This window comes from Corapipo altera, unplaced genomic scaffold, assembly GCF_003945725.1.
Source record: "Corapipo altera isolate COAL_440 unplaced genomic scaffold, ASM394572v1 56, whole genome shotgun sequence".
In the NCBI taxonomy this organism is placed as follows: domain Eukaryota; kingdom Metazoa; phylum Chordata; class Aves; order Passeriformes; family Pipridae; genus Corapipo; species Corapipo altera.
In genome coordinates, this window is record NW_020884896.1 from 2,465,895 (window position 1) to 2,491,860 (window position 25,966).

The window sequence follows — 25,966 nt, forward strand, 5'->3', positions numbered from 1 at the left end:
TCCCAGCAGGAGCGGCGCTGGGGCAGCGAGGGAGGGAGGGCTGAGGCCGCCGGGTTGCACTTTCCCGCGGCACGCCGATGGGATACGGTAGCTACTGTGCGCCGCCAGCCTTTAGGTGCAATACGGTAGCGGCGGGGGCGCGGCCTTCACCGCGCCTCTGGCGGGGAAAGAGCCGGCCTGGGTGGCATCTCTATGGTTCCGGGTGCGGCCGCGCCGGGCGGCCGGGCAGGCGGGCGCTTCCTGCCCGTCTCTCTATGGTGACTTTCCGGGGGGAAGGGCCGGCGCCGCGCGCCTGCGTGTGCCGGACCCGCCCGCCCCCCGCCGAGGCCGTGCCCGACGCGCGGAGCGGCGCCGGCTGCCAGCGCTCGCGGCGCCGCCGGTGCGGAGGAAGGCGCGCGCCCCGGCCCCCGCCGCGCCCCCGGCGCCCCGCGGCGGCAAATGGTGGGGCCGGACGATGCCGGAGCTCCGGGCGGCGCAGCCGTGCTTCCCGCGGGCCGGCAGGAGGCGGCGGCGGCGGAGGAGGCGGCGGAGGAGGAGGAGGAGGACGGGGAGCGGGATGGGAGCCGGGGCTCGAGCCGGCGGGGCGGAGGGCCGGGGCAGGAGCGGCTGCTGCAGCGGTACCTGGCGGCGCTCGGTCCCGCCGCGGCCGCGGGTGGGAAGCGCTGCCCGGAGAAGCCCGCGAACGGGGCCGCCTGCGCCGTGGGCCCCTGCGGGAGGATGACCAACGGGGACGTCGGTTTCCTGCTGCCGCCGCAGGAGCCGCCGCCGCCCCCCCGGGCAGGACGGGATGAGCCGGGGCCGGAGGAGGAGGAAGCGAAACTGCAGAACGGGGGCTTCCTCCCCTGCCCGCCCGGCCCGGCGGGCGGCGGCCCCGCGGGAACCGCCTTGGAGGAGCCGCTGCGGAGCTGCCGGCTGCGGGGCGAGGCGGAGCGGCGCGGAGAGGCGGCGGGCAGCCCCTCACCGCCCCGCAGCCCCGGGGGCGACGCCGGCAGCCGCTCGCTGGCCGCCCCCGGCGTGCGGACCTGCCGGGACCGGCCGGAGCCCGCGGCGCTGCCCCCGGCGCCCCTCGGCTTCACGGACGTGAACCTGAACTCCCGCAACACGTACGAGGTGAGCCGCCGCCGCAGCGCCCCGGAGCACCTGCCCCACGGAGGAGGGACGGCGCCTGCAGCCCCGGCACCGCCGCCGCAGGACCCGCCGGAGAGGGCCCGGCACCGGCTGGGCATCGCCGGCGCCGGCAGCAGCTTTGCCGAGTTCTTCACCAGGTAAAGGAGCCGGCGGCGGGGCCGGTCGGTGCCCCCGACAGAGACCGGGGCGCGGGTCGGGGGATGCCCCGCGGGGCGCGGACGGGCGGGTTCGGGTCTGTGCCGGTCCGGCGGGGGCTGTCTGAAGGAGCCGTGTCTTGAGTGGAGAGTGTCTTACTGCGGGTCTCAGGGAGAGGTATTCCAACCTTAACGGACTCTTTTGCCATGAGGCAGGCACTTTTGGAGTAAGGCAAGGCTTTGCGTTGGACGTGACAGTAATATGATAGAGGCGCTTTTACTGCTACGAACTACGTGGACTTCAAACTGGAATTTGCTTCCTGTACCAGAGCATTTTACTGTCTGGATCACCGCAGTGGTACTGATTAAACTGCTTGGGGAATAAGGTTAAAGTTGTTGGTATTGGAAACTACTTTCAAATCATCGTGGAAGTTGCAAAAGCTTTGCTACTTGGTGATGGTGTAGATACAGTTTACTTATTTATTTTAAAGTGTGTTGTGGAAAGCTTCAAAGACAAGAGTCAGATTAACTTCTCTTAAGTTTCTAGCACAAAATCAAAAACTACAGGACATCCAGCTATGTTACCTGGGAGCTCTGTAGCATTGCTCATTCTTTAGCATATTACGCAGGAGATGCGGCTTGACTATAATAGTTTATAACATACCTTGTATTACTTTTGTTAGATTTGAAGTGGGCAGTTTAATTTCCAACAGTATTTATTCTCCCAAACCCCAGGGTTATAGTTATTGTGCAACAGTCACTCTGAAAGCCCAGTAGGTCTCTAAGTATCTTAAGAAAACAAAATAAGATTAAATCTATTAGCTGAAGAAATGAGGTGGGAGAGGTTTGATCTCAAGGTGAGATCTCAAATTGAGAAATAGGCTACTTCTGCTGACCCCCGGGAAACAGGGAGATGGATTCCTGTCTGAGGACAGAAATAGTGGTAGTTGCAGTGTAAGTTTGGTGCATCTGCTTTGTGTCAAGGATAGATTGAGAGATGTCCCTCTATTCCTGCTATTTCCTATTAGTGTTCTTCCCTTCCATGTTATGTGAGCTGCAGTATATTACCTTCCTTTTGCCTCATTTCTCGAACATTTTGACCAATAACATTCATACCTTTTTCTTTTTATCCCAGAGCAGTAGCTGATTGAAATTCTGGAGAATTTTCCTCTTAGGTACTGCAGTTTAACCCCAACTGGCAACTAAGCATTATGCAGCCACTGGTTTTTCTAATAGCCATAATTATATGGAAATTGTTCTAAAAAGTGGACACTTCTTGCAGTTATTTAAAGAAAATGAGAGAAAGCAAGGGGGAAGTCCTACTGCCTTCAGTATGAAAGCTTCACTGTTGTAATTGCCATGACTGAACAGTTTGACTGATCAGACAGATCTGGGTTAGGAGGCTGCTGTTTCCAGCTGCTTATTCCCAACTCTTCAGTTATCAGACTGGCCTGCTTCATAGTTCTTTGAAATAATCCATGTTAATTGTCTGTCTTCGTTTCACTGAATTGGAGGAGAAACCAATGAAGTGAGGTGGGGGAAAAAAATAAGCAGCTATCAACAGAAGCTTCTCACCGGAAGTCTGTGACAGGAAGAATGACTGTGCCCTTGAGATAGTAATTAATAATTATTCTAAGATCCCGGGAAAGTTTGCATCAGTAATTAAAGCCTTTCTTTGAGGTAAGTGTTAGGTGTAATATTTGGCCCTGGGATCTTAGTTGTATTTGTGCAAAATCATTAAGCCTGTCAAATCAATGCTAACTTTTAACTGAAAAATAGTCAGTTTTGCTCTACTTCTTCTTTCTCTCAACATGTGAAGTGGGATGCCATGAGTAGATCAGGGGTATGTTGAGCAGAGTGCTGTGGCAAGGAAAACTGTATGACTATGGTCATTTGTCTCCACTGTGCTACTGTTATATTCAGAGCATTAAGTGGCTTCTTGAAGGTCACCTGTCACTGCCTTGTACTCCAGTGTATGATTCTTAGTACAGCCATATTAAGTATTGTTCTTATGGTTTGTGGTCTTACATAGACCTTACAAGGGCAATGCTTTGTTCTTGGGTTATTGGATCGCTTTTGGGTAGCCCCAGTGGATTGCTATTTGATACAGAATGGTTCAGTGAGCAGGAATGTTGTGTGGACAGTTGAATTAAAGCTGTGATGACTGGAATGATACCTTGACTATGCTCTATCCCCCAAAGCAGCTCATACACAGCAGAACAGTTAACAAAAAAAGTCAAGCAGGAGTGAGTATTCCAGTGCTGAGATAAAGACACATTGATTCTGCACCTCTTTTAAAGATGAATTCTACTTCATAGTTCTACAAGTATGTACTGTGTGTCTTTTCAGCTTGTATAGATATTGTTCCTTTCTGAATTATATATTTACTAGACAAATTTAGAGATCTGGTAGTTGGCAAAGCTTTTTATTCCTGGATTTAAAACTTACTGTTGACAACAGCAGTGATACTTGGTTGTTATAGTAGAGCACCATTTTCCCAAATAAGTGTTTTCCAGTATTCATCTAACAAGATTCACAAAGAACTTAATTCCTAACTGCTGCTTCTTGTAGGTCTTTGTGATGTGCTATGAGAAATAGGTGTAAGGGGTTGTAAGCATGTATGGCTTGTTGGCACACACATGCTTATAGAAACTGTCTTTAGTCTCATTCTCCCTTCCTCACCCAGAATGGTTGTGTTTATTATCCAGAAGTTTTGAAAAATATTCATTTGGGGAGGTGATGGAAAGTTGAAGGGAGTCAGTATTTGTAGGAACAAAGAATTAAGAAATCACTGAAGCTCGCATCTTTTTTTGCCTCGCTGTAAACACAGTCCTGTGGTTCCATAAGTAGGTAGTTCTTCAAAAGCTGCTAATCTTTTTGCCTCTACAAATGTCCTTGGTACAGACTGGAGGGTTGAAGAGAGGTTCACTTCCCAGAGTGTTGTTACATGTGTACGTAGTAGAGTCTCTAGCTCTGTAGTTCAGTTCAGTTTATTACTAAGTAGTACTTGCATCTTTTTGTGCTACATAGGCGTCTACCTAGTCTACAGATGCATCCTATGAATGTTTAGTACCAGAATCAATGTTTTTCTTAGAGAAAAGTTCTGCATACATAAGGCAGCATGAAACTTCAGGGGATGTACCGTGCATCTATGGAGAAAAAAATATGTTTGTCAGGCTTTTGGTCAAAAACAAGAGTCAGTGAGAATGGGTTGTCCTAATTGTGATGGATCTTCTAAACCTTCTGTTCATGTAAAGATAAGAGAACAGATTGATGGGATCACTTCACAATGCTTAATTTATATTTTGCTATTGTCTGTGCCTATATCTTCGTCAGATCTTACTGACATCCTGAAAAAGCTTGTGTGTTCTATTTTTGATTTTTGAGTTGTTTTTATATTGTCCAGATAAAACAAACCCAAACAAATAAAGTCCAAATATACTGTCAATTTATTGGAAAAATGATTGGAGAGAAGATCTAAGGGAATACAACAAATCTTCCCCACGGAAATCATTAGGGCACCCTTTACCCCTGTCTTTGTTGAACCCAGTTGTTTTTCCTTTCTCTAAGTAACCTTGTAACCTAAGTGAACAAGTGGATACATATAATTGATTTGAATTAAAGCTGACTGAAGAAAGTAGGCAAGAGCACCTGGACCTAAATCTGTGAGTAACTTCAAACAGTATTCTTTTTTTTCCTGTGTTAGAGACATGATTAACTTGATATAAACAAGAAATAGCATTCGTATTATCGAACTGAGAAGCTCGATTATTTCTTCACTGTTTGCTAAGAATGGTTTATTTTATGAAGTTGCATTGACATGTTTCTGGCTTTCAGTCACATGAATAATAAATCTAACGACAACTTAAGTAAATGTAATCTCAAAAGTAAAGCAACCTCTAGCAGACATTGAAGATGAGTGCTCAGCATTATTTTTTTTGACTCAAGTTTTTTAATAACTGTGTACATATAAAATTTTACCCAAATTATATGAAACTTTTATTCATAAGAAGTTAAGGAAATACCTCTGGGCACCTAAAGTTTCTCTCACAAGTGCAGATCCCACTGTAGGAAGTTAAATCTAAAAGGCAGCACCCTTGGTTTTATTAGTGAACCAGTTCCAAGCAGTTCACAAAAATAAGCAAGTCCTCAAGATCTATGAGTTTCTCTGTTTAAGAAAACTTCACTCTCAGGTCTCATGATGCATAGGTTTCAAAGAGTTTTGTGTTACTGGAAAATATTAGCAATAGGTACTTCATAATAGGTAAGATGCTGTGCACCCACAGAACCATTTTGCTTAGGATGTTTGTCTAGCAAACCGAAGTTAAATTTCAGGTGTGCAAGCAGAAGAGTGTTATGTTGATTTACCTCTCGATAGGTTTCAGGTTGCCATATTGCTCCAATTTCTGTCTCCAGCCAGTTTCCCCCCCCCCCCCAAAAAAAAACAACTGACTAAATAGATGTCACTCTAAAACCTTAGAGCCATGTGTATAATCTTCATCATTTTATAATACCTGAAGTATTATTAGCAATTTCTCTGCTCCCCTTGGTGGACAGTGTAATATTCCACCTTGGTACTTATATTTGCCCGAAGAATTTTGTAACTCTGTTAAGAGTTTTTGTGAAGTAAGTTCTTCTTAAACTAATGCTGTAGTTTTTTTTGGGGGGGGTTGTGTGTGGTTTTTTCAAGCCAAACAGCTGAAATTGCTGTTTAGTGTGCAGCAAACTGTTGGAGTCAAAGCTTGTTTTGCTAAGGAGTGTTTTACAGAGGCATTTTAACTTAACCTGAAAGCATCTCTTCTCCTCCTCCCCCCATCTCTTCCCCTCACTTCATTTTGCAGAAGGCCTTTTCATTACTTGGTCTCTTCTGCTTATTTTGTGTCACAGGATTTCTTACAGACTCAATATATTGAGAGTAGCGTGACAAAGTGAATGGGACCTCTCTTCTGAATAGGCTATGACTAAAAGGACAGTGTTTTACATGGGAAATAACAACCAAAGGAGGTCACTTTAATCACAGCTGGCCTCTAAAAAAATGATAGTTTTGTGGTTTTGCCCTCATGGCTGTTCAGTTATTCATTAGGCTATTTTGTCCTGATTGTTTAAGATTAAAAAAGGAGTTTAAGGGGTTTTGGTCACGTTTCATTCACATGGATGCAAAAATTTTTATTCCTATCTTCAATTTCTTGGAACTACTGAGATGTTTATGATATAAAGTCTGTCATTTTTTATCCATCACCGGTCTTGTTTGTTGTTCAGCTGGGAAGGACTGGGTTTGTTGGACTGGGTGGTAGGCATTGCTTTAAACTTCTCAGCCTCAGCATGTACATGTCTTTTTTATTTTATTGCTTTCTAAGGAAGTGAAGCTTACTTACTGCCTCTGCTCTCTAGTAGTACTGCAGCCTGTTACCCAGGCTCTGTCAAACCTATGAGACTTGAGAGGGCTCCAGCATAAAAATCCTACAGATTTTTGAATGATACCTGAACATAAGGAGAGCCTGCAAAAGAGAGACTTTGCTAATTTGGCCCTGTATTTTCAGAAACCAGTCAGTTGTGCAAGCCACCTGCAGAAAATATTGCTTCTGGCTCGGCACTGGGGTAACAGTATGAGAGGTGCATGGATGTTGTTGGGTGAACCTGTCCCTTCAATTAGTAGAAAACTAGTTTTCATGGTCATAGATGAGTTTATTCTTTCAGAACTTCTGAGAGCCAAACACTCAGACTAGTTTTCTTTTAAATTCCTTTCCTGATTTCTTACCTCCTGACTGAAAAGAATACGTGTAGCCTGTAGGAGTACTTGCTTGTAATTTTTACTCTCTTCTTCTCCAAGGTACTCCTTTATTAAGAAGAAACTGTGTTCAGTTTCCATTGTTATATTAGGAAGTTTTATTTAATATACTCTTGTGTAGGTGAATGAGTCTCTTTTGATCATGTAGTATAATAAAAGCTTCCTTGTTGGCTCCCCTTGCCTAGGGCATTCTGTTGATCTAAACTTCCCGAAGGCCAGCTATAGGAGTAGGCGAACTAAGTAATTGTCTAGAAGTAAAGGAGAAAAGATAATAGAAATATAGATAGCAATGAAGCATCTATAGCCATTCTGCCTCTGTTGCTGAGGAAGACACTGTGGGAAAGGGGTGCACTTCACACATCTTACTTGGGCTCCAAGAACAGGTGAATTGTTGATCCCAGCTCCTCTGCTTTCTGTAGTGGGGGAAGCTTGGCCCTAGTCAGGTCTCAGACCTTGCACAGCTTAGTCCTATCTGTGTTGCTTCAGTTGCCCAATGCATCCATTAATGTGGGATCTTGTCTGTCTTGCTGCTGGGCAATAATGAAGCTGTTTGATGCTGGATGCCAGAATGCTTTAAAAAACCCCCAAACAATCCATGTGCTACCAAAGGTATTTCAGTAGTTGGTAGCTGTGAAATAGGAAGCAGTGGAGATTCCAGAGCACAAAGAATCTACTTTAGGCTGCTGAGGAACTGAGGTGATTTAGTCTGGAGACAAGGAGGCTGAAGGGAGTTGTCACTCTACAAATACCAGAGAGAAGGTTGTGGTTAGGCAGGTGTCTCTTTTTCCAGGTATCAAGTGATAGGATGAAAGGAAACAGTCTCAAGCCATGGCAAGGAAGGCTTAGATTGGATATTAGGAAAAACATCCTCACTGAAAGGGTAATCAAGCACTGGAACAGGCTGCCAGGGAAGTAGTTGAGCCGGTATCTCTGGAGGTATTTGAAAGATGTGTATGTGTGGCACTTAGGGACGTGGTTTAGAGGTGGACCCGGCAGTGCTGGGTTAATGGTTGGACTCTGTGATCTTGGAGGTCTTTTCCAACCTAACTCTTTCTGTGATTCTAGCTTTTTGTTGCTGTAACCAGTAGGTGTTTTGCAAGTTGCTTGCTGTTCCTGAAATTCTGTAGGTAGCTGAGTGCTAGATGGGGAAATTTCTTCTTCGTAAAAAGTCATCAGGCAAAACTGAAAGGAGTGAGACTTTTGCATTTTAATATCAGGTAATAGATGAAAAATGAATTCTTGTGTTTTGTAGTATTTCTGCAATTGATCACTGAAGCTGTGATATAAAATATATTGTGCATTGCTAACCACAACAGAAACCTGATACTCAGAGTGGCTACAAAAGTACTGCAGTAGTACTTCGTAGTACAACATTGCACAGTCAAGTAGTTGACAGGCACCCTGTCTGGGACCAGAAGAGAAAAATATTAACTGAGGCTTAACCAGTTTTTGGGCAGAGTAGCAATCATCTCCAACTCTTCAGATAGTCTTCAAAATAAACTCTGCCCTGTGTTTGAACTTATGGTTCACAGACTTTTAAGCTGTGTCAAAGGCTGGAAGTCTTTCTTGCCTTGGTCATGCAAGTGTATATTGTATGCAAACATTTGAACTATAGGGATAGTGACTGCCCTGATAAATCTGGTGAGTTGTGCCTTAACTGGAAGTGAGACATTACTAGAACAATTTCAGGTCATTTGTTTAATTTGGTTGTACTTTGTGAGATATCTTGGTGAGCTGATTGAAGAATTTGCTATTGTCAGGAAACAAAGGAAATGTTTCTTCCCTGCTTCTGGTATTTATTTGATCCTCTGTGAGCTGTTGTAGCTCATTAAGCTAGAGAATGAAAAAATGTTCATGGTTTTCTGTGGGATTAGTGAGTTGAATTGACTTGCAAGGTATGGAAAGTCTTGGAATCAATGCAGCAGAAGGGAGTTTAGGACATAACTTGTACAAAGAGGAGAAATGAACTTCCCCTTAGTGGCCACTCTGTGGGAGGAAGGGGGTCTTGTTCCTCTAGCACTGTTTTGCTTGGAGTATGTTGCTGGTTAACAAGCTTTGACTTCGCTGGAGTAGATATTCCTGGCCATGCAAGAAATAGCAGAATATCTGTAGGCAGCGGGTAGAAATTCTCCATTTCTTGCAGCTGTGATCTAGGATTTCATTTTAGATACTCTGAGCAAATATTTTTATTATTATTGTAGAAGATTGACCATGTTTGATTTAGTGAACTGCCTGACCAAATATGAAGGTGATGGAATAGTCTGGCATAGAGCTCTCTTTTGCTACTTCACTGTGAAAAGTAAAGGTGAGTCTGGACTGATGATCTGCAATTACTCATTTTGTATTTAAGCACTCTGAATTTTAACCCTCTTACATATGTGTCTGCTTGTTTATGTAAGTTTTTGAATGCATGAGCTGTTTGTAAAGCTGACCTGTGCAACAGCTTTTTGTTAAGAGTATAATGTAGAGTGGTAAAAAACTGTTTATCAGTAAGTGTTCTGTACAGAATGTTCTGTAATACAGCTAAACACTTTCAACTCCTAAAACTCCCAAAGTGTCTGTGTGCCTGTAGTAAAACTGTTTTACCAGCAGAGTTGGTAAAGCCACTTTGGGACTGCTGTCAAATGAGAGTTTGGGCAATAAGGTTAATGTAATTTAATCTCTTCAATGCAGTTCCATAATAGTTCTATTAATCTTTCTGTCCTCTCTAAGAGGCCAGAAGCCACCTCCTTCCCTACCTCTCAGTCCTTAGCAGATAGTCTCGACAGTTAATTGAATTTCAGACATACCTAATTGTAGCTGAGTCTTTAGTTTACCACTAATATCAATGGAAACATCATATTTAATGAAAAAAAAAATATTACAGGCTTGGTCTTGCTGAAGATGCATGTTCTTCTGGTTAGGATTTTTGTTTCCTTATTTTAATTTTTATTTGGGAGGAGGAGGAAAGTCAAAGGTTGCTTACGTCCGCTAAAGACTGTAAGTGTAGAGTAATACAGATGCAAACATGGAAATTCCTTTGGAGAGGATGGTTTGGGATATTCTTTGACTTGTCTTGGTGTGGAGAGAAAGAAGATATCTTTGTACTGCTAAGAGGTGTTAAACTAGAAACCTGTAACAAATTGTGTTTGGGGTAATAAAATTTAAAGTGAAGTTTGTGTCTAGCTGCTTCTTGTAGCAAGGTGATGGAAGGCATGAACTGTAAAATTGGTTGGGTCATGTCTCCTCCAATATAGGGCAGAGCTTAGAAACTTATGCTGAGAGCAGCCATATAAATGTGTCAAATTAAAACAGATTGACATTGTTTGAAGCAATTGAAATTAAAAATGTAGAATGTTGAATACATTCTAAATCTTACTGTTTTGTTCTAAATCTCCATGTTAAGAGTTTTAAGCTAAGCCTAAAAATACTTGCATATTAATTTAGAAATTAAGGTTGAAATGTGAGGGTAAAGGATGAATTTAAAAGTATATTTGTAAAGTAGGGGCTATTTGCTTTTAATATGTTTATGTTCATGTCACTTTTTCAACCATAACTAATGTGAGGAAATAATTATGAGTAGGTGAAACTGAGTAAATAGTTCCTGGACAGTGTCATGTAATTCAAATCTAAAATAACAGGGAAGCTGTGGCACCCTATCCTTTGGTCTTAGAAGTGATTACTGTGTGCACTCTGAACATATATCGTTAACTTTTTGGACACACTTTTTTATCAATTCCTACAAATTGTGTACTGTATATAAACAGTCTGAGATGTAGAAACAGAATCCTACTTCTGTTGCTCTGCAGGCTTTGTAAGTGGCTAACCAAAAAGGTTCTATTTCCTTTTAATGTTTCATTATTTATGCTTAGAGTCGAGTTACATTTGTTTCTGTATGTAAATTATTGAAAAGTCTTGTTTAAAGCAGAAGGGCTGATGATGTTTAATAAAGCAATAGGTTTTTTCTGCTGTTATTTCCAATTATTGCACACAAGACCTTAACAGAATGGACAAGACTGGAGTATGAAGAAAAATTCTGTTGTGTTTTTAAGCAGCTTTGGTGTTTTACACATGGTAAAGACATGTTATGTACTCAGCTGTAGTAATGAAGGAATATGGCATCAGAGGCTGGCAGGGATCTTCAGAATTTGTGCAGACTGTTCTGAAACTATGGTTTTAAGTAAAAACTACTCATTTTAATGCTATACCAGTAAAAATGCATCTATAGCAATTCTTGGGACATACCTCTTCTAACTCCTTACTGATATAGCACTCTGGATAAAGATTATTGGGTAAATAAGTAATTTCCTTATCAGTTTGTCTTTCAGCTGATGTCAACAAATTTCAAAGGTAGACCTATCTTCTATGCCTAGGAAGCCTATTTTAAAAATTAGGATAGGGATGGAGCAAGACCACACAAGGAGAACTCTGAATTTTGTTACATCATATTCCTTTTACAAATTCTGAGGTTTTATTGGAATCAGTAGATTTTTAATATGCTTCGGTTATTGCAGAGAAATGCAGCTTCCAGGGCTTTTAACTGCATTTTTGTGCATTTGTAATCATTTGTAGCATTAATTCTGTGCTGGATTCCCCCTCTAAGCCTTGCTGATTCTGTGAAGAAAAGTTTTATATCGTAGAGTGAGGATGTTCTTGACGGGATCCTGATTCCTTCCTGTTTGTGTACTGCTTCCCTGTTTTAAAATCAGACAGTTGTATTATGCAGTGTTTACTAATAGGTACTAGATGCTTAATCAAAAGGACAATCTAATCAGCCCTCACTTCCTTTGTCAGTTCTCTTAGCTTTCAAATCTTGTTTTCTCAGTACTTCCCTCTTATCAAAGCTCTTGAAAGCTGGATGCAATCGGAAAATGACAGTAGACCAGATTGGTATGTGTGTAAAGTAAAAAAAAAAAATGTTGTAACTTTTTTTCTCTAAAAAAAAAAAAGTTCCAAAAAGAGACCTTCTGTTAGCATACTAAAAATTACCTATTTTATTTATAGATTAGTGAGTAAACATTTTGAGCAAGGTCAAAGTTACCTTGCAAGGAAAGGAAGTCAAAGACTAGTAGCCAAGCTTTCAGCATCAAGATTTAACCACAGTATTTCATCTATTCCTAAAATAACCCTGAATTCTGAATATTTTATTTGGAAAAAATTGTTTCTTTGGTGCCATACTGCAAGTTCTGTAGGGATTGCTTTCCAGGGATGCCCACAGTTTGTTTGTTTGGGGTTTTTTTTGTCTAACATGGTGCAACATTTCGAATTAAATTTATTTGTATATTAAAGTGAACTGTAAGGACGCATGCTTCGTTGTTCATGTATAACAGTAATGATGATCATGTGGTTTGTGCTCTCTTCTGAGACTGTATCCTTGTGTCAGTAGTTGATACCACTAGAATTTTACCATTTCTTTTTAGTGCAAGATTAACAAATTGGAGAAATGCAGTCTGATTTTTGATATGCTTTATACTGATATTCATCTTAAATGGCTGAGGTGTAAGATCCAACCTACCTGAAATCTGTCTGTAGATTGCCAAAAGCATCAGGATAGGTGAAGCTTGAGCCTGAATGTGGAGTTCTTCTAATGATTGGATTCTCTAACACCAAATAAGAAGTAGATGGAGGCTACAGACATTCATTAATGGAGAAGAGGCAAATCCCTGTTATGACTCCTGACTGCTTTGTTTGACTGTCTTTGAGTTTGCAATATCTTTAAAGAATCTGATAAAACTGTGTTTCTAGGCTCCCTAGCTAAACAGTTGGTGTGGCTTTGTAAGCTGGGGCTGCATTTACAAGTGTTGCTGAATGTATGGGTTTAAGGGCTACAGTTTTATAGGGGGAGTGGAGAGGTGAGTCAGTGTCTGTATCATGCTTTAAAGCTGGAGAACTAAGGGCAGATATAGACTTGTGAATGCAGTTTCCAAGAGCTATTGTTAAGAATGCTGAACTCAAATGGGACTTTCAGGGAAAATGGAAGTAAATAAAGTTGATTGCTTCCAGTAACGCCCTACTATATCTTAACAACATCAGAGCTCTGAATCATCAGAGATAAACCTTTTGGCAGGCTCCTTTGAATCTGTTATTGGAAACCTAGGGATGTGCATTTGGAGTGGGAAGGAAAGCAAATTCAGGTGTTGCTGGGATGCACAAAGCAGTGTAATGCAGATAGTCTGTTGTTTGTGGCACGCAGTGAAGCAGTAAAAAGGGAAGGTCCATGGGCGTGATCTTTGAAAGAACTGTAGCAAAATGATATCTAACTTGAAACTAGATTACAGTTTGACATTTTTGGTTGAACAAAAGACTATTGCAAGACTACTTGGTCTTGTGGAGAGGTGAATCACTCATGCCTAGAGGCAGAGTGCTGTAGTTGTATCTAGCCTGGCACTTTTCCTACCTGCTACTATGGTTCATGGTTGCTGCTATTCAAAGCACTTCAGCTTTCTTTGAGTGGCTGTTGTGCAGTTTCTAGTCTGTTTTTTGATATAATTTAAGATCAAGTTTGAAGTAACTGTCTTGTATTGTTCAGTAACTTCCTCAAAAACTTGGAAATCTGTCATCCTCTTGAATTGATGTATAACTAGCTTAGAAATTGGAAAAAAGTTGTGTTCAGATTTTTTTTTCAGGAGGGAAGCCAAACCCTCCAAGTAAACAAAAAAAAATCCATTAAAATATCAAGTTCCACCTATCCCCTTCTGAGATTTAATTCTAATGGTATTTAGACTTCACTAATTTACCTTAAATGACAATGAAAAAAGGAATTTAAAAGCAAAAACAGTGGAAATAAGCAATTGCAGTAGTAGAACATAACCATTTCTGCAGGTGGCATTACCGTTAACATTTCTGAATTACTGTACCATCAGTATGGTGAAACTTGCACAGAATGCTGTGGGCACAGGCAGTAATGGTTGAAGCAACATTGTTAAAAATAAGGAGGAAAACCACTAGTCATAACTGTCACTACAGCTGTTGTAGTTGGGTGATCAGAGCCCCATAGGTTTTTGTGTAGTGTAATCCAAACCTTGTTAGCAATAGATGTCTTGATGTGTGCCACTAACAGCTTCTCCTTCTGTGGCACTTCATTTGGTTTTCAAGCTCTTCAAGGCACCTACTGAAACATTTTGGAGTGTCATTTGAGAGTGTTAATATGTGTTCTATAAAAGTAGCAGGGAAAAAAACCAGGAACTTTTCCCATGGGTTTTTGTAAACTAGAGCTTAAATCTATGAACTGATTTAATACTTCTATCCCAAGGGTCCTTGCAACAGAAAGCATTATTCAGTTCTAAAGTGTAGGCTTCTTTTTAAGGAATTTTGATGTTTTCAAACAGATTTTGAGATTCTATTCCAAAATGCTATTGACTTTTCAACCATCTCAGTAGATGACTCTTCCTGGGATCAGTGAAGATCATGAATATTCTAAGCAGCAACAAATATATCAAATCTAGTACACTTCTGCCATTCAGTGAATGCAACTTGTAAGCATTCACAGATGCTGTTCCTTAACAAGGCTTTTGTAAGGCTTTACTGCTGTCAGCAACACATCAGATGTGATACTGCTAGCTGCCAAAACAATATATTGTGTCCTTCCATCTTCAACAAACTTTATTTGTAAACATCTCATTAATTTTTCTTGGATTAGTATTCCTATGTGAGGTTTATTCTGACATCATAAAAAGCTTGACCAGCTTTTTACCTTCACAAGAAACAGACTTCAATGGACATCTACTCAATAAAACTCAATAAAAGTGAAATTTCTTTGCTTCCAGACTGCTTTCTGGAAGGTTTGTTTGAATATTATATTTGTTAAAAAAAAATTGAAAAACGAGATGTTGTAAAAGCTGTGAGCATGCCTTAATCTTTTGTACAGAAATATTAATTAAAACCTTCTGTTTGTTTACACATTTTTCCTTCTTTAAATCTACCAGCTTCCTAGTTAATCATAAACTAGGTTTGATACAGTGACAGATTGCCATCAATGTTAAAGGCATACACCTTTCAGCTTCCACAAGTGCTAGAAGCAGTGGAACTCAACTGCTGAGTTATTCTGGTGGTGTTCCATAGTATGTGCAGAGACTGGATGGTAACTGCTATCCAAGAAATCAAGAACAGTACTGCAGAATGTATCTTCCTGCATTTGTGCTTTCGGGTGAAAAAGTCTTTTTCAGTTAAGTTCAAATACAGCTGCTGCAGTAGTCTTGTTTTGTTGATGATTCTTTGAACACTCTTCCTTCCCTCCTGAAGACAACCTAAACATTGTGGAAGGTGTCCTGTACTTGTAAAGTGAGCCTTTGTTATTTGTGTAAACGTGCAAGTGCACTTTTTTTTTCTTTTGCCTTGATGGATAGACCTGTTCATTTCACTAATGGTGTGCAGTCCTGGGAATTGACTGAGGACAGTGTCTTTTAAAGCCATTGGTGCTTGGCTTTTTCATCAGCTCTTCTTTCCAGATTATGTGTTGGAAACCACTATCTTGGTGTTTCAGTGCTTACATTACTTCTACAGGGATGGGATGGATTAGGATATTGCAAGTTTCCTTGATGGAGACAGAGCTGTGGGATGTGGGGGTCACAACTAATGCTTACCAGAACACCTTGTATTAATTATGCTATTATTAATAGCAACAGTTTGATTCCTTCAAGGCAGTCTTTTTTTTTTTCTTTTTTTTGTCTTTTTTTTTTTTTTTTTTTTTAACAAGCTATTGAGGATTGTAGTGTGTGCTGGTGACCTCAGACAGAGAGTCTTGGGGTTCGAGGTTTCTTAATCTTCCTGAATTCCAGAGGACCACCAGTCTTGAGCTTACCAGTTTTTGGGAGGCTTCCATGCTCTATCAGCCTCTACTTCTCCATCTCTCCAGCTTGCTGTTTGCTGGTGGCTACATCCTCAACTACACATAAGTTTACAGACTGTATAGTCCATTCATGCAAACTTGCATGGAAGGGATTTTTGCAACAGGCCTGTTTCCCAACTAACAAAAAGCATTCTGGAAACTGAAAAGATAGTTTGTATTTGAAGGCTATACAATATCTTAGAAACACTAACAGTTCCTAGTTGTAAGACTATGCTGCCTGCCCAGAAATCCTGACAGCACTGGAATTTAAGAGCACTGAGCACTTTTCAGATCGACTGAGGTGTTTGAAGCATGCTTCTTTTATCTGGGCAAGCCAAAAGACTGTTTACTGTGCACAAATGTGACTGCATCCAATTTGAGAAGGAATTGTATTTTAAAATATAGGAAACACTTCAAGTGCAGAATAAATCTGGGAATCTCTTTCCAGAGGAATATTGTCAAGTTAGCTAGTTAGCACCGCACTAAAACATCTTTCAATAAAAGTGCTCCATATTCTGTTCACTCAGAGGTCAGCTTGTAAGCTTCCTGAGAAATAACCTTATGGACTACTGAGCTTTTAATCCCTTTGTGTTGCAAGTTTCTGGAAAGTAACTTTCCGATATGTGGAATAAATGTGCTTCTTTAATTTTCTAAGCACTCATACATAGCATGCTCTGTGGGAGCTTGTGATTTGAGTCAAAAAGTACAGCTGAGTATCTACACAAATGGTTGCTAATATGGTCTTGTGATGGTTGGCTTTCTAAGAAGTAAGAGCAGTGCAGTCATCTGCTTTTTTCAGTGTAATTGCCTTAGGCACTGGTAAAGGTTATCTGCTAAACTAAAGCTGTGTGATTGTTCCCTGGTTTTCTAGTCCATGTTATGAAAGTTGAAGGTGTGAAGATTGCAGAGAATGTTAGTAGAAGTAATATTTCACAATTTCTTTTTTAAATCTCTGAGTTACACAGTGTTTTTCAGTTGTTGTCATTTCAGTACCAGAATAGGTTAGTAAGACATTAAAGCAAATCCCAAACAAAAGTCTGAGAGCTATCTTATGCTGCTGTCTTACATTTAATAAAGTGCCTGGTATTACTAAATAAAGCTCTGATATTGCATAAAGTAGCTTAGAATTCAGAGGTAAAACTGAATGTTTAAACCAAATATGAACATCAAAGCATCTGTAATGAAAGATACTTCATTTCAAGTTAATTAATTTCAAGTCAAAGAGAAAGCTAAGGTAGTACACTCTGTGTTTGTGGAGCAGTAAATATCTGCAGTTCACCCCAGTGGCGAACTGCATTTAAAGAAGTGTGAATGGGCACAATATATTTTGTTTATATGCTTATAATAAACAAAAAGAAAACCCTCCTCTCTTTACAGAAACTTTTTCACTAAAAGGACAAAGGAACTCAAACCTGCTGTCCAAAGCGCTCCTGGTTGGAAGTTGTTTGGAAAAGTCCCACCCAGGGAAAACCTTCCGAAAGATTCCAAAATTATTCAGCAGGTGAGTAAACACACAATTCTAGGTATGAAACCTGTAAAAATAACACATAGATATTGTGTTTCTCTGCTGTTATCTCCATATTGTTATACAACCATAGAGTGCTCTGAGCAGACTCTTTTGGGGCTTTGTTTAAAGAATAGTAGTTACTAAGGAGTTTGAGTTTTATCAGGTACATTCCTCAGTACATCTCAGTGCTTATAAAAAGGTGATACATGTTCAGAAAGAATTTAAACTGGTTTTGTCAAGACATCAGAACTTGTATTAAATTCCTGTAACATTTTGACTTATTGTCTTACTTAACCAGCACACTTATTAAATATGCCACAATCTAACTAATTTTTCTGTAGTTGTTATTGCCTGGAAGGCTTCCTGTGTGGATAACTTGTGACAAATTGCTTAGAATTCTGAAACATATCATCTTTTTTAAATGAAAGTTTTAATTTCCCTCAAGGTATTTTGTTCCAAAATAATACTGTAAATTGAACTTGGTTTGGAGTTAGTGGTGTACTCCAGAAAGGTACCTCTGATTTTCTTCCTCTGACACAAAGTTGCATTTCCATATAATTGTTCCTGTGGAGTTTATTTGATAAAATAATATTAAAATGTCATAGTCTTTGAAGGTGAGCAATTGGTAATGTATCATTTACTTAATATTAGCATTAATATAACTTAATATTATAAACCTGAAATGGAAAGATTTGTTGACATATGAAATGAGAATGTCCCATGTGCTTGTTAAAATGGTAACTCCAGTCTCTTGAGAGCTGCTTTCTCCTTCTCTTTTCTTAAATTCCATATAAGCTGATGTGTTTGGCAGGTGCAAATGGCTGTGAATGAGGCAGTGTTCAGTCATCTTCTAGAAAGAGCTTTGTGGCAAAAAGGGCCTTTTGGGAGTAACTAAAGTAAAAAATGAGAGATTCTTTTTGAAGGACTTCAATGTAATGGGGTTTGTCACACAGTAAAACGTTGTAGGAAAATGATTACAGCAAGTGCAATCTTGGGGGTTGAAACTAGATGACCTTTAAAGGTCCCTTCCAAACCAAACCGTCCTGTGATTTACTGTGAGGTAAACTGACTGCTTTTTTAACATTTTCAAATACAATTTTCTTATATAAATGGGTTTCCTTTTTGGGTGGGAAAGAGGGCATGTGTTGTTTGTTTACTTGCAGATTAATGTTGTTGGTGTTGTGCTATGAAAATGCTGTGGTAAAAATCTGGAGAATCTGCACAGTTCTACAGTTCATCTGCTTACTCTTCTCTAGTAATGAAGACATTTGTTCTGGAGGCTGTGTCGTAATCATAGAATGGTTTGAGTTGGAAGGGACCCTAGTTCCACCCTCCCTGCCATGGGCAGGTTGCTCAAAGCCCCATCCAACCTGACCTTGAGCACTCCCAGGAATGGGGCATCCACAGCTTGCCTGGGCAACCTGTTGAAGATAATAATCTGAAAAAATAGTCCTATTATTCTGTTGTCCCTCAGTGATTGTGTTTTGTTTTAAACAGCAGTGTTCCCGTTTTTTTTTTTAACTTCTCCAAAGTGGTAGAAAAGCAAATGTATTACAACAATATATTATCTTTAAATATGATTGAGTTGGTCCTAGCCATGGTCATGTGGTTTGTGTCATGTTTGCCAGATTAAAATCACTGTTGGATTTTCATAATCTTGAGTAAGGTAATAGCTAACATTTTTAGCTTTCTATTTGGCTAAAGCATGCCTGGGTTTTAGATAAAGCCTCATGAGCTAAGATATACAGTTATCAAAGGGGGATCCAGATTGACCATACGCTCTCTACACAGTTAGATGTACAATACCCAAGACAATTTGATCTTTAATTGAGAAGTGACCCTAATGTCTCCAGATTTAGCATATGTCAAATGTCTTGTATGTGTGCTTAAGATTTACAATATAGCTCCCTGTGCACATGCCTTTGAAGAAAAACCAATGGTTTCTTTTCTCAAAAGTGTTCAAATTTGCTAAGCTGGTGATGGTTTAGAATGGATATAGGTACACTTGGTTACTGAAGATCACTGGGAAATAGCATCTTCACTTTCAAATGTCTGACTGAAGCCCCTAGACTAGTTCCTAACTATGCAGATGTGCATGACAAAAATATAGGCAAGAATGAATATAGGCAAGTGAAAAAAATATGGGCCTTCAAGAAGTTGATATAAATACGATTGAAGCTTAATATGTTTTATTCATAAGTAATTCTGTGAACCTGGCAGATTGCTTCATAACCTACATGGAGTGTCTCTGCAAACTTGTACTTTGACTTTCTAAATTGGAGGGATCAAATGTGATCTGAAACACAAACCCTGCATTTTTCTCCAGTTTTTTTTTTTTTTAGCAATCTGTGGTCAGAACTGTAACTACTTACTGTTAGCCAGCTTTTGTAAAATGAGCTTTAGGTGTAAGACTGCAAGTAGAATGGGCTTAAGCTGTAGGAAATCTGCCTGTAAGGGAGTTTATGATACTTTATTATCAGCAACAAATCTTGCTGTTCCTGAACATTATTCTCCATGGTTGAACACAGTTCTCTCACTTTACAGATGCCAGTGGCCAGCCTTGAGAGGGTACAAATAAACCCTTGATTAAGGAAACTTAGTAATGAGTCAGCATCCTTCAGATAAAGGATGAGATTGTAGGAAGCCCTGTTGTGAGAAAAATTAACTCACAACAGGAAAAACTTTGTAATTAATAGGAGGAGGAAGTCTTTTGGATAAGAATAATACTTCCATCAAAGCTTTATGGCAATATAATGAAGCTTAAAGGACTTTCCTATTAGTAAAAGAGAGAAAAATTGCATCACTGTACATTTATAGCCAAAATGTTGGTGGAACTCAGATGTCCCCTTTCCATTCTGGCTGACGGAAGCCTCCTTTGTTATCTTTGTTATGGTAAGGGTGAGGTAGTAAATTGATAATTACATTTAAATGAATGCTTGTGGCTCCCAGTCACTGTCTGTCAACTAGACACTGCTATATATGCCTCTCCAGAGAAGTCAGGCAGTGATTCCAATATCTTGAATAACCTCCGAGAAAATCTGGAAACTTAATTTGGGATACTGTTTCAGACATTTTTCAGACGGTGACGCTAGCCAGCTCTGCCTTCAGAGACTGTCTAATGAATATTACTGTAAATAATTTCTTTGCAATCTTCTTAGTACATGTAGAAGAAGATAAATATTTTTGTGGTGCAGCAGCCTGGGGGGCTTGCCTGCCTGGAGAGCAGCAGAGTCCCTCACAGCTGTGCTGCCATCAGCCTGCTCCGGGCGAGGTGCGCTCGCTCGAACTGGGTCAGAGGTTGAAAGTTCTTGGCAGCTGCATCTCCCCTCTCGCAGCTGCTGGCACGCTCAGCTCTCCTTGGATTTAGAGCTGCCCAAGCAGGATGTGATCAGGGCCAACTCTTTTGCTGGACATCTCTCTCCTCTGGGCTTCCTTCCTTCGCTGTTTTTTAAAAAGGGAAAACAGCAACTCCCCAGGACTGCAAATGTCAAATGCATTTGATGGTTTTAGGAAGTGTGCCTTTTTTCATGAATTCCGGCTAATAAAACTGGCTATTAGAAGTATGTGGTCATTAATGATCAGTTTGGTAAATTCTTTTCAGTCTGTACAGAAATCTGCTTTAAATTAAATGACTAAAATATTTTAATGCAGAAGCATTTAAAGTAGAAACAGACTTGTGGGCTGATATATAACATTTTGGAATGTATTGACTAGAGTCCAAGTTCTCTTTAAAAATGCAAGCTCAATTTCAGTTTTTGAGGTTATGCTTAAAGAAAAGAGCTTTTAATCTATAATCAAAACTATTCTGAATATCAAGTCATTAAGTTTAGCTCTTTTTTCACTAAAGCATCGTGCATACTTTTTATTAATTTGTTTAAAATAGTATGGTTGTTTTTTTCTAATATGCCTGAATTAAACTCATAATCTGTGAATACACATTGCAAAATAAAAAAAAGTGAATTTGGTGTACATTTTACTTATCAGCAGTTTTAACAATGCTGCTCTTAGTGGCAGCCTTAAATGAGGTGGAAAAAGAGGCTTCTTTTCTATTTAAATCTGACACACCATGAAAAGCCTGCAGTGATTTAGAAATGATTGCTTATTCAGAAGCGAAACCATCTTTTCCAAAATCTGTCACCTTGTGTACAAACTGGAAGGTTTTAATTTTAGGCAGTCCATTAAATACTGACTTTTGACCCGGTCACTGTTGTACAACTAACCTCTGAAAATGTGTTGGGGTGACTCTGAAATCTTAAAGAAAAAAAAAAACTACTCAAGGGCTAAAAAACTCAGTGTCTTCACTTGCATATTTTTCCAATGTTGTTATCTCCGGTCTGAAATCTAATGGAGAAATTGTAGTCACTGATTGGGCAGAATTCCCTTGGTCTCCCAGGGACAAGGGTTTTCAGAGGCTTCTCTTCAGAGGAACAGATGCGTTTTGAATGGGTTTTCATACGACTCAAACCTTCTAATTTGCAATATTAACTCTTCCCTCCAGTTTTGGTTGTTGCAGTTTAAAAGTGCGTGAAGCTCTTAATGCTTATGAAAATGGTGTGTTTGTAAACAAACCTAAGGACTAATTATCTGTGAGAAGTTGTACAATGCTAGGTGCTTTTTCATAGGAGTGGTTCTTAAGCAGATTGTTATATAGAGGTCGTGTTGGCTCACCTTGCACTACTGGAGAAGAGAAAGGCAAGACTTTTGCCTGTTTACCAGATATAGGGTTGAAATACATTGGTAACAAATTGCCTTGAAACGAGGACAGACAATAAAATTTATTTACTTGTTTTTTTATTTATGGGGTACTGGGTCTTGCAAGGAACATGTAACGCCTGAATAACAATTTGCTCTACTAGCAGCAGTGACAAGGCTGTGATGGTTTTCTTTGTAGATGCTGTAGGAGTTCAGATTCTCCAGGAATGTGCCACGTAGTTCCAGAATCACGTGTAGTCAGTAAAATATTTATTCTAGGGGTAAACTAAAGACATTCCCCAGTGTTCTAGATTTCTGCAACGATTATCTTGTCAGTAAAGTGGTAGAGAAAGTAGTAGAACCCCTCAGAGTGACAAATGCTTTCTTTTCTTTTGCATAAAGGACATAAAATACAATTCAGCTCCTACTTCCAGAGCTTACCCAGCTGCTTTGACAAGGAAAACTTAAGAAGTTTTTATGCTGTCAGTGCTATGCTGGTGGCACAAATGCATCTTCAGGGGAGTAACTTACAGTGGGGATGGGAGCAGTGCTTGGAAAATAACACAGATGTTGACTCTGCTGATGTGAATTCTTCTGATTGCTGTTATTCAAAAACAAAGTCTTTGGGGACAACTACTAAGGGTATTGAAGCAAACTTCTTTTTCCTAATGCTTGAAAAAGAAAACATAAGCATTGTATATATTTTCGTTTCTGTTCTTAGAAGTTTGGAGTAAACAAAGAATATAAATTGATGTAATAAAAGTGATAAAACTTTTTACTTTGTTCTGGTGGGACATGATGTTTTGGGTCTTTTTGTAGTCTGGATTCTCTCTTTGATGGTATTCTTCCCCCTCTATTGGGCCTTTAAACTTCTTTAGCAAAGCATGATGTATTGTGGTTTTTTTTCCTTCTCTTAAAGAGGTGAGCTTTTGCAGATTAAGCAGACATGGTGCTGAGCTTGAGGTGCTGACATAGCAAAGTCATCACCTAGCCAGGCTGTATCAAATTCCAAAAGGATAAAGAATTTAGCAAAAAGATTTAGATGGTAGATCTGCTGTCTTACATGGATATTTTTTCTTTAGGTTGGGGGGGTTTGTTTTTTTTAATGTAAGCCTTATCCTTCTGAGGCTGGTATGGTACTTCAGTACTGAAAAGATAAAAATAGTATGTCAAGAGATAAGAAAGCCTTTAAAATACTTTTCTATTATTCTGGGGTGTGCATGGTACAGAAAACTGCAGATATGTTCTGTTGAAGTCATGATGCAAAGCTTATTTTCCTTCATCTTGGTGCTGCAATTTGGTGCTTAAAACCAGTGGCTGGGTTTGTCACCTCCTCTGCACCCCATTTTTAAGCTTGGCTTTTCATTCCATTAGAAAACCAGCTTTGACTTCTGAATGGAAGTGTGCAGAGCTGTGGTTGAATGGAGTCTCCTCTAGTTGGCATGCTTTTAGCTGATTGCCTTGCTGCAATGTGCTGTGAGGGGTTCGACTGGTGCTTAGAATCTTACGTTTAATTTAAGTGATTATTTCTCAAAGCCTTACAAATGCATCTCAGTTCTCATTGACTCACCAGTAATGTTGAGGTGTAGTCCACTTTTGGACTTTCAGTTTAGAAATACTGATTATTACATGGCAGGAGGAAGCAGGGGACAATGTTTTGTTTCTGCTTTTTAACAGGGTGCCTTCCAAGGCTATTGTTTAAGTAAGTCTAACTTTTATGAGTGATGTGTACTAGGGAGAGGCAGTGATATCTTAGGGAATGCCTTTTGTCATGTGCCTGAGAAGCGCCACAGCAAAAGATCTCACTTGGGGCAAAAGTGCTGATTACTGAGAATATAAAACATCAATTAAACCAGAAAGATAATGCAACCAATGTCTGTAGACAACTTGCACAAATGGGCAGATTTTGTATGTATATCTGTATATTTTGAGGGCTGGAAAAGGAGGAACAGACACATCTATGTGTCTTCAAACATAGAAGATAAATACTCTACATGTGAATTTAAATTTTGGCTTGCATGTTGCTGTATTGTAATGGTCTTTTCCTTCGTTTATTCACTAAGGCTTTGCTTCTGTTTTTCTCATTAGGATGACAGTTCTGGCAGTCTTGCGTCAATATCTGCTCTCAGTCTGTTAAACACAGGGGTATGAAATTTAATATATACTTTTTTTTAGTTGTATTCAATGCCATGCATGGGACTGTGTAGCACTCATTAAAATAGAAAAAACATCACATTTTCACAGTAGCATGAATATTTTATGGCACTAACCATCAGCTCATTAAATACCATTAGTAAAATAAACAAACAAACTTCACACATGAATCTCACTAACAGCTTAAAGTGATAGAGTATTATTGTTTATCGTTTATATTGCATGTTCCTGAATAGCAGGAAATAGGTAATGATAGAGCTTGATAGTAATTTGCTTTCTATGTTTGTGCCTTGTTGCTTAATGGTAAAAGTTGTTAAAAGGCTTAATTTCTAATATTTTTGAACACCTTATTAGATTTGAATCTTTTTTCTGTCACTAAGTCACACAAGTCATTAGCAGTGGCACTTCAGAACTCCAGGTGCTTTTAATCACTTATTTCCAATATGAAATTGGAAACCTAGAAAAGTGTAGCTATTGAAACTTTCACTATGTTGTGTCATCTATCTGCTGTGACTGTATCCTTCTGAAATTGCTCCAATTGCTTCCTTTGTAAACTTTTTATTGAATCCTGCAGTCTGTTAAACAGGAATAGTATGGGTTGGCTCTTTAGTTTTATGAAACGGTTGCTGTGGCTTTGTGAAACAGAGCAGTGATGTAACTACCAGTTGATTCTGATGCAAATGGTTACATGGTCCGACCACTCTCAGCTCTTCTTTGTTGGGCCCAAAGCCGGTGGCTTCTTGTGAACAAAAAAAGATGAAATGTGATGCACCTTGTTAAATATCCAATTGAGGAAAAAATAAAGTAAACAAAGAACTGAAGGTGTATGGCATTACTTTGGAAGGTTGACCTAGAAACTCTTAAATGTCAGTTTGGTTAGTCTCTTGTGCTATGTGAAAATTAGTATGTTTTCCTCCATAAGTATATATTCTTCCTATTTCACCTGCATATTAGGCAAGAATGTACTGTTCTGCCTGTTCTGATAGCATCTGGAATTCTTAGTTCCAGAAAAATGTCTAGTTTGACTCAGAATTTTTCAGTGACATCTACTCTTGCTATAAACACTTCTTTGTTTATGATGACTCTGTAGCCAGTGCCAGCTTTAGATTTTAACATTTAACCCAGAGGCAGCACATATGATGATGTAGGATTATGCGTTAGCAGAAATTCTTCTTACATAGATGCCCTCCTAAGTGATTCTATTAATGCTTCCATTCTTGAATGATCAACCCTGACTCAGAGAATCACAGAATATGCTGAGTTGGAAGGAACCCGCAAGGATCATTGACTCCATCTCTTAGGCCTGCAAAGGACCATCCTCAAGTCATACCATGTGCCTGAGAATATATTCAAATAGTAGGTTGAAAAGAAGGGATGAAATCTTTCTGATGATATATCTAAGCAGCTGTATAACATCATGAAAATAATCATATAGATAGTCTACAGACATGTCTGCTCCAGAGTCACGTGTATGTAGAGGAGAGACCATTAGCACAATATATGGCAATCCCCATTCTGTTTCCTCAACAGAAGTCATGGTTGATTGAATAAAACCTCTTTTAGTATCAGCCTTAGAATTTTGGAGGAGAAAGCGTGTTAGAAGAAACTGTCATATGCAGGGTGCATGCTTTGTTTAATTGGAGTATTAGTGTGCTTTGACATCTACTTTAAATAGAGGCAATCCTTAAGATGTGGTAAATTAATTCAGTCTTGCCTATCAGATCACTTTCTCCTCCAGCTTGCCTAAAACATAATTG

At 39.8% G+C, this 25,966-nt stretch overlaps 1 protein-coding gene across 3 annotated transcripts in view; it reads left to right on the forward strand.

Annotated features, from left to right (window-relative positions):
- The first annotated feature begins 368 nt into the window (after nt 1-368).
- TBC1D12 (TBC1 domain family member 12) overlaps nt 369-25,966 on the forward strand; it is a 43,991-nt gene continuing 18,393 nt past the window's right edge. Inside the window, exons 1-4 of one of the 3 annotated variants that reach the window (XM_027647749.1) lie at nt 400-998; nt 1,041-1,265; nt 17,234-17,357; nt 24,144-24,200. In XM_027647749.1, coding sequence (XP_027503550.1) covers nt 439-998; nt 1,041-1,265; nt 17,234-17,357; nt 24,144-24,200 — 966 coding nt within the window. In that variant the 5' untranslated portion in view covers nt 400-438. Of the gene's footprint in view, nt 1,266-17,233; nt 17,358-24,143; nt 24,201-25,966 lie in introns of all 3 variants that reach the window. The other 2 variants (XM_027647748.1, XM_027647751.1) reach the window with 2 other exon arrangements.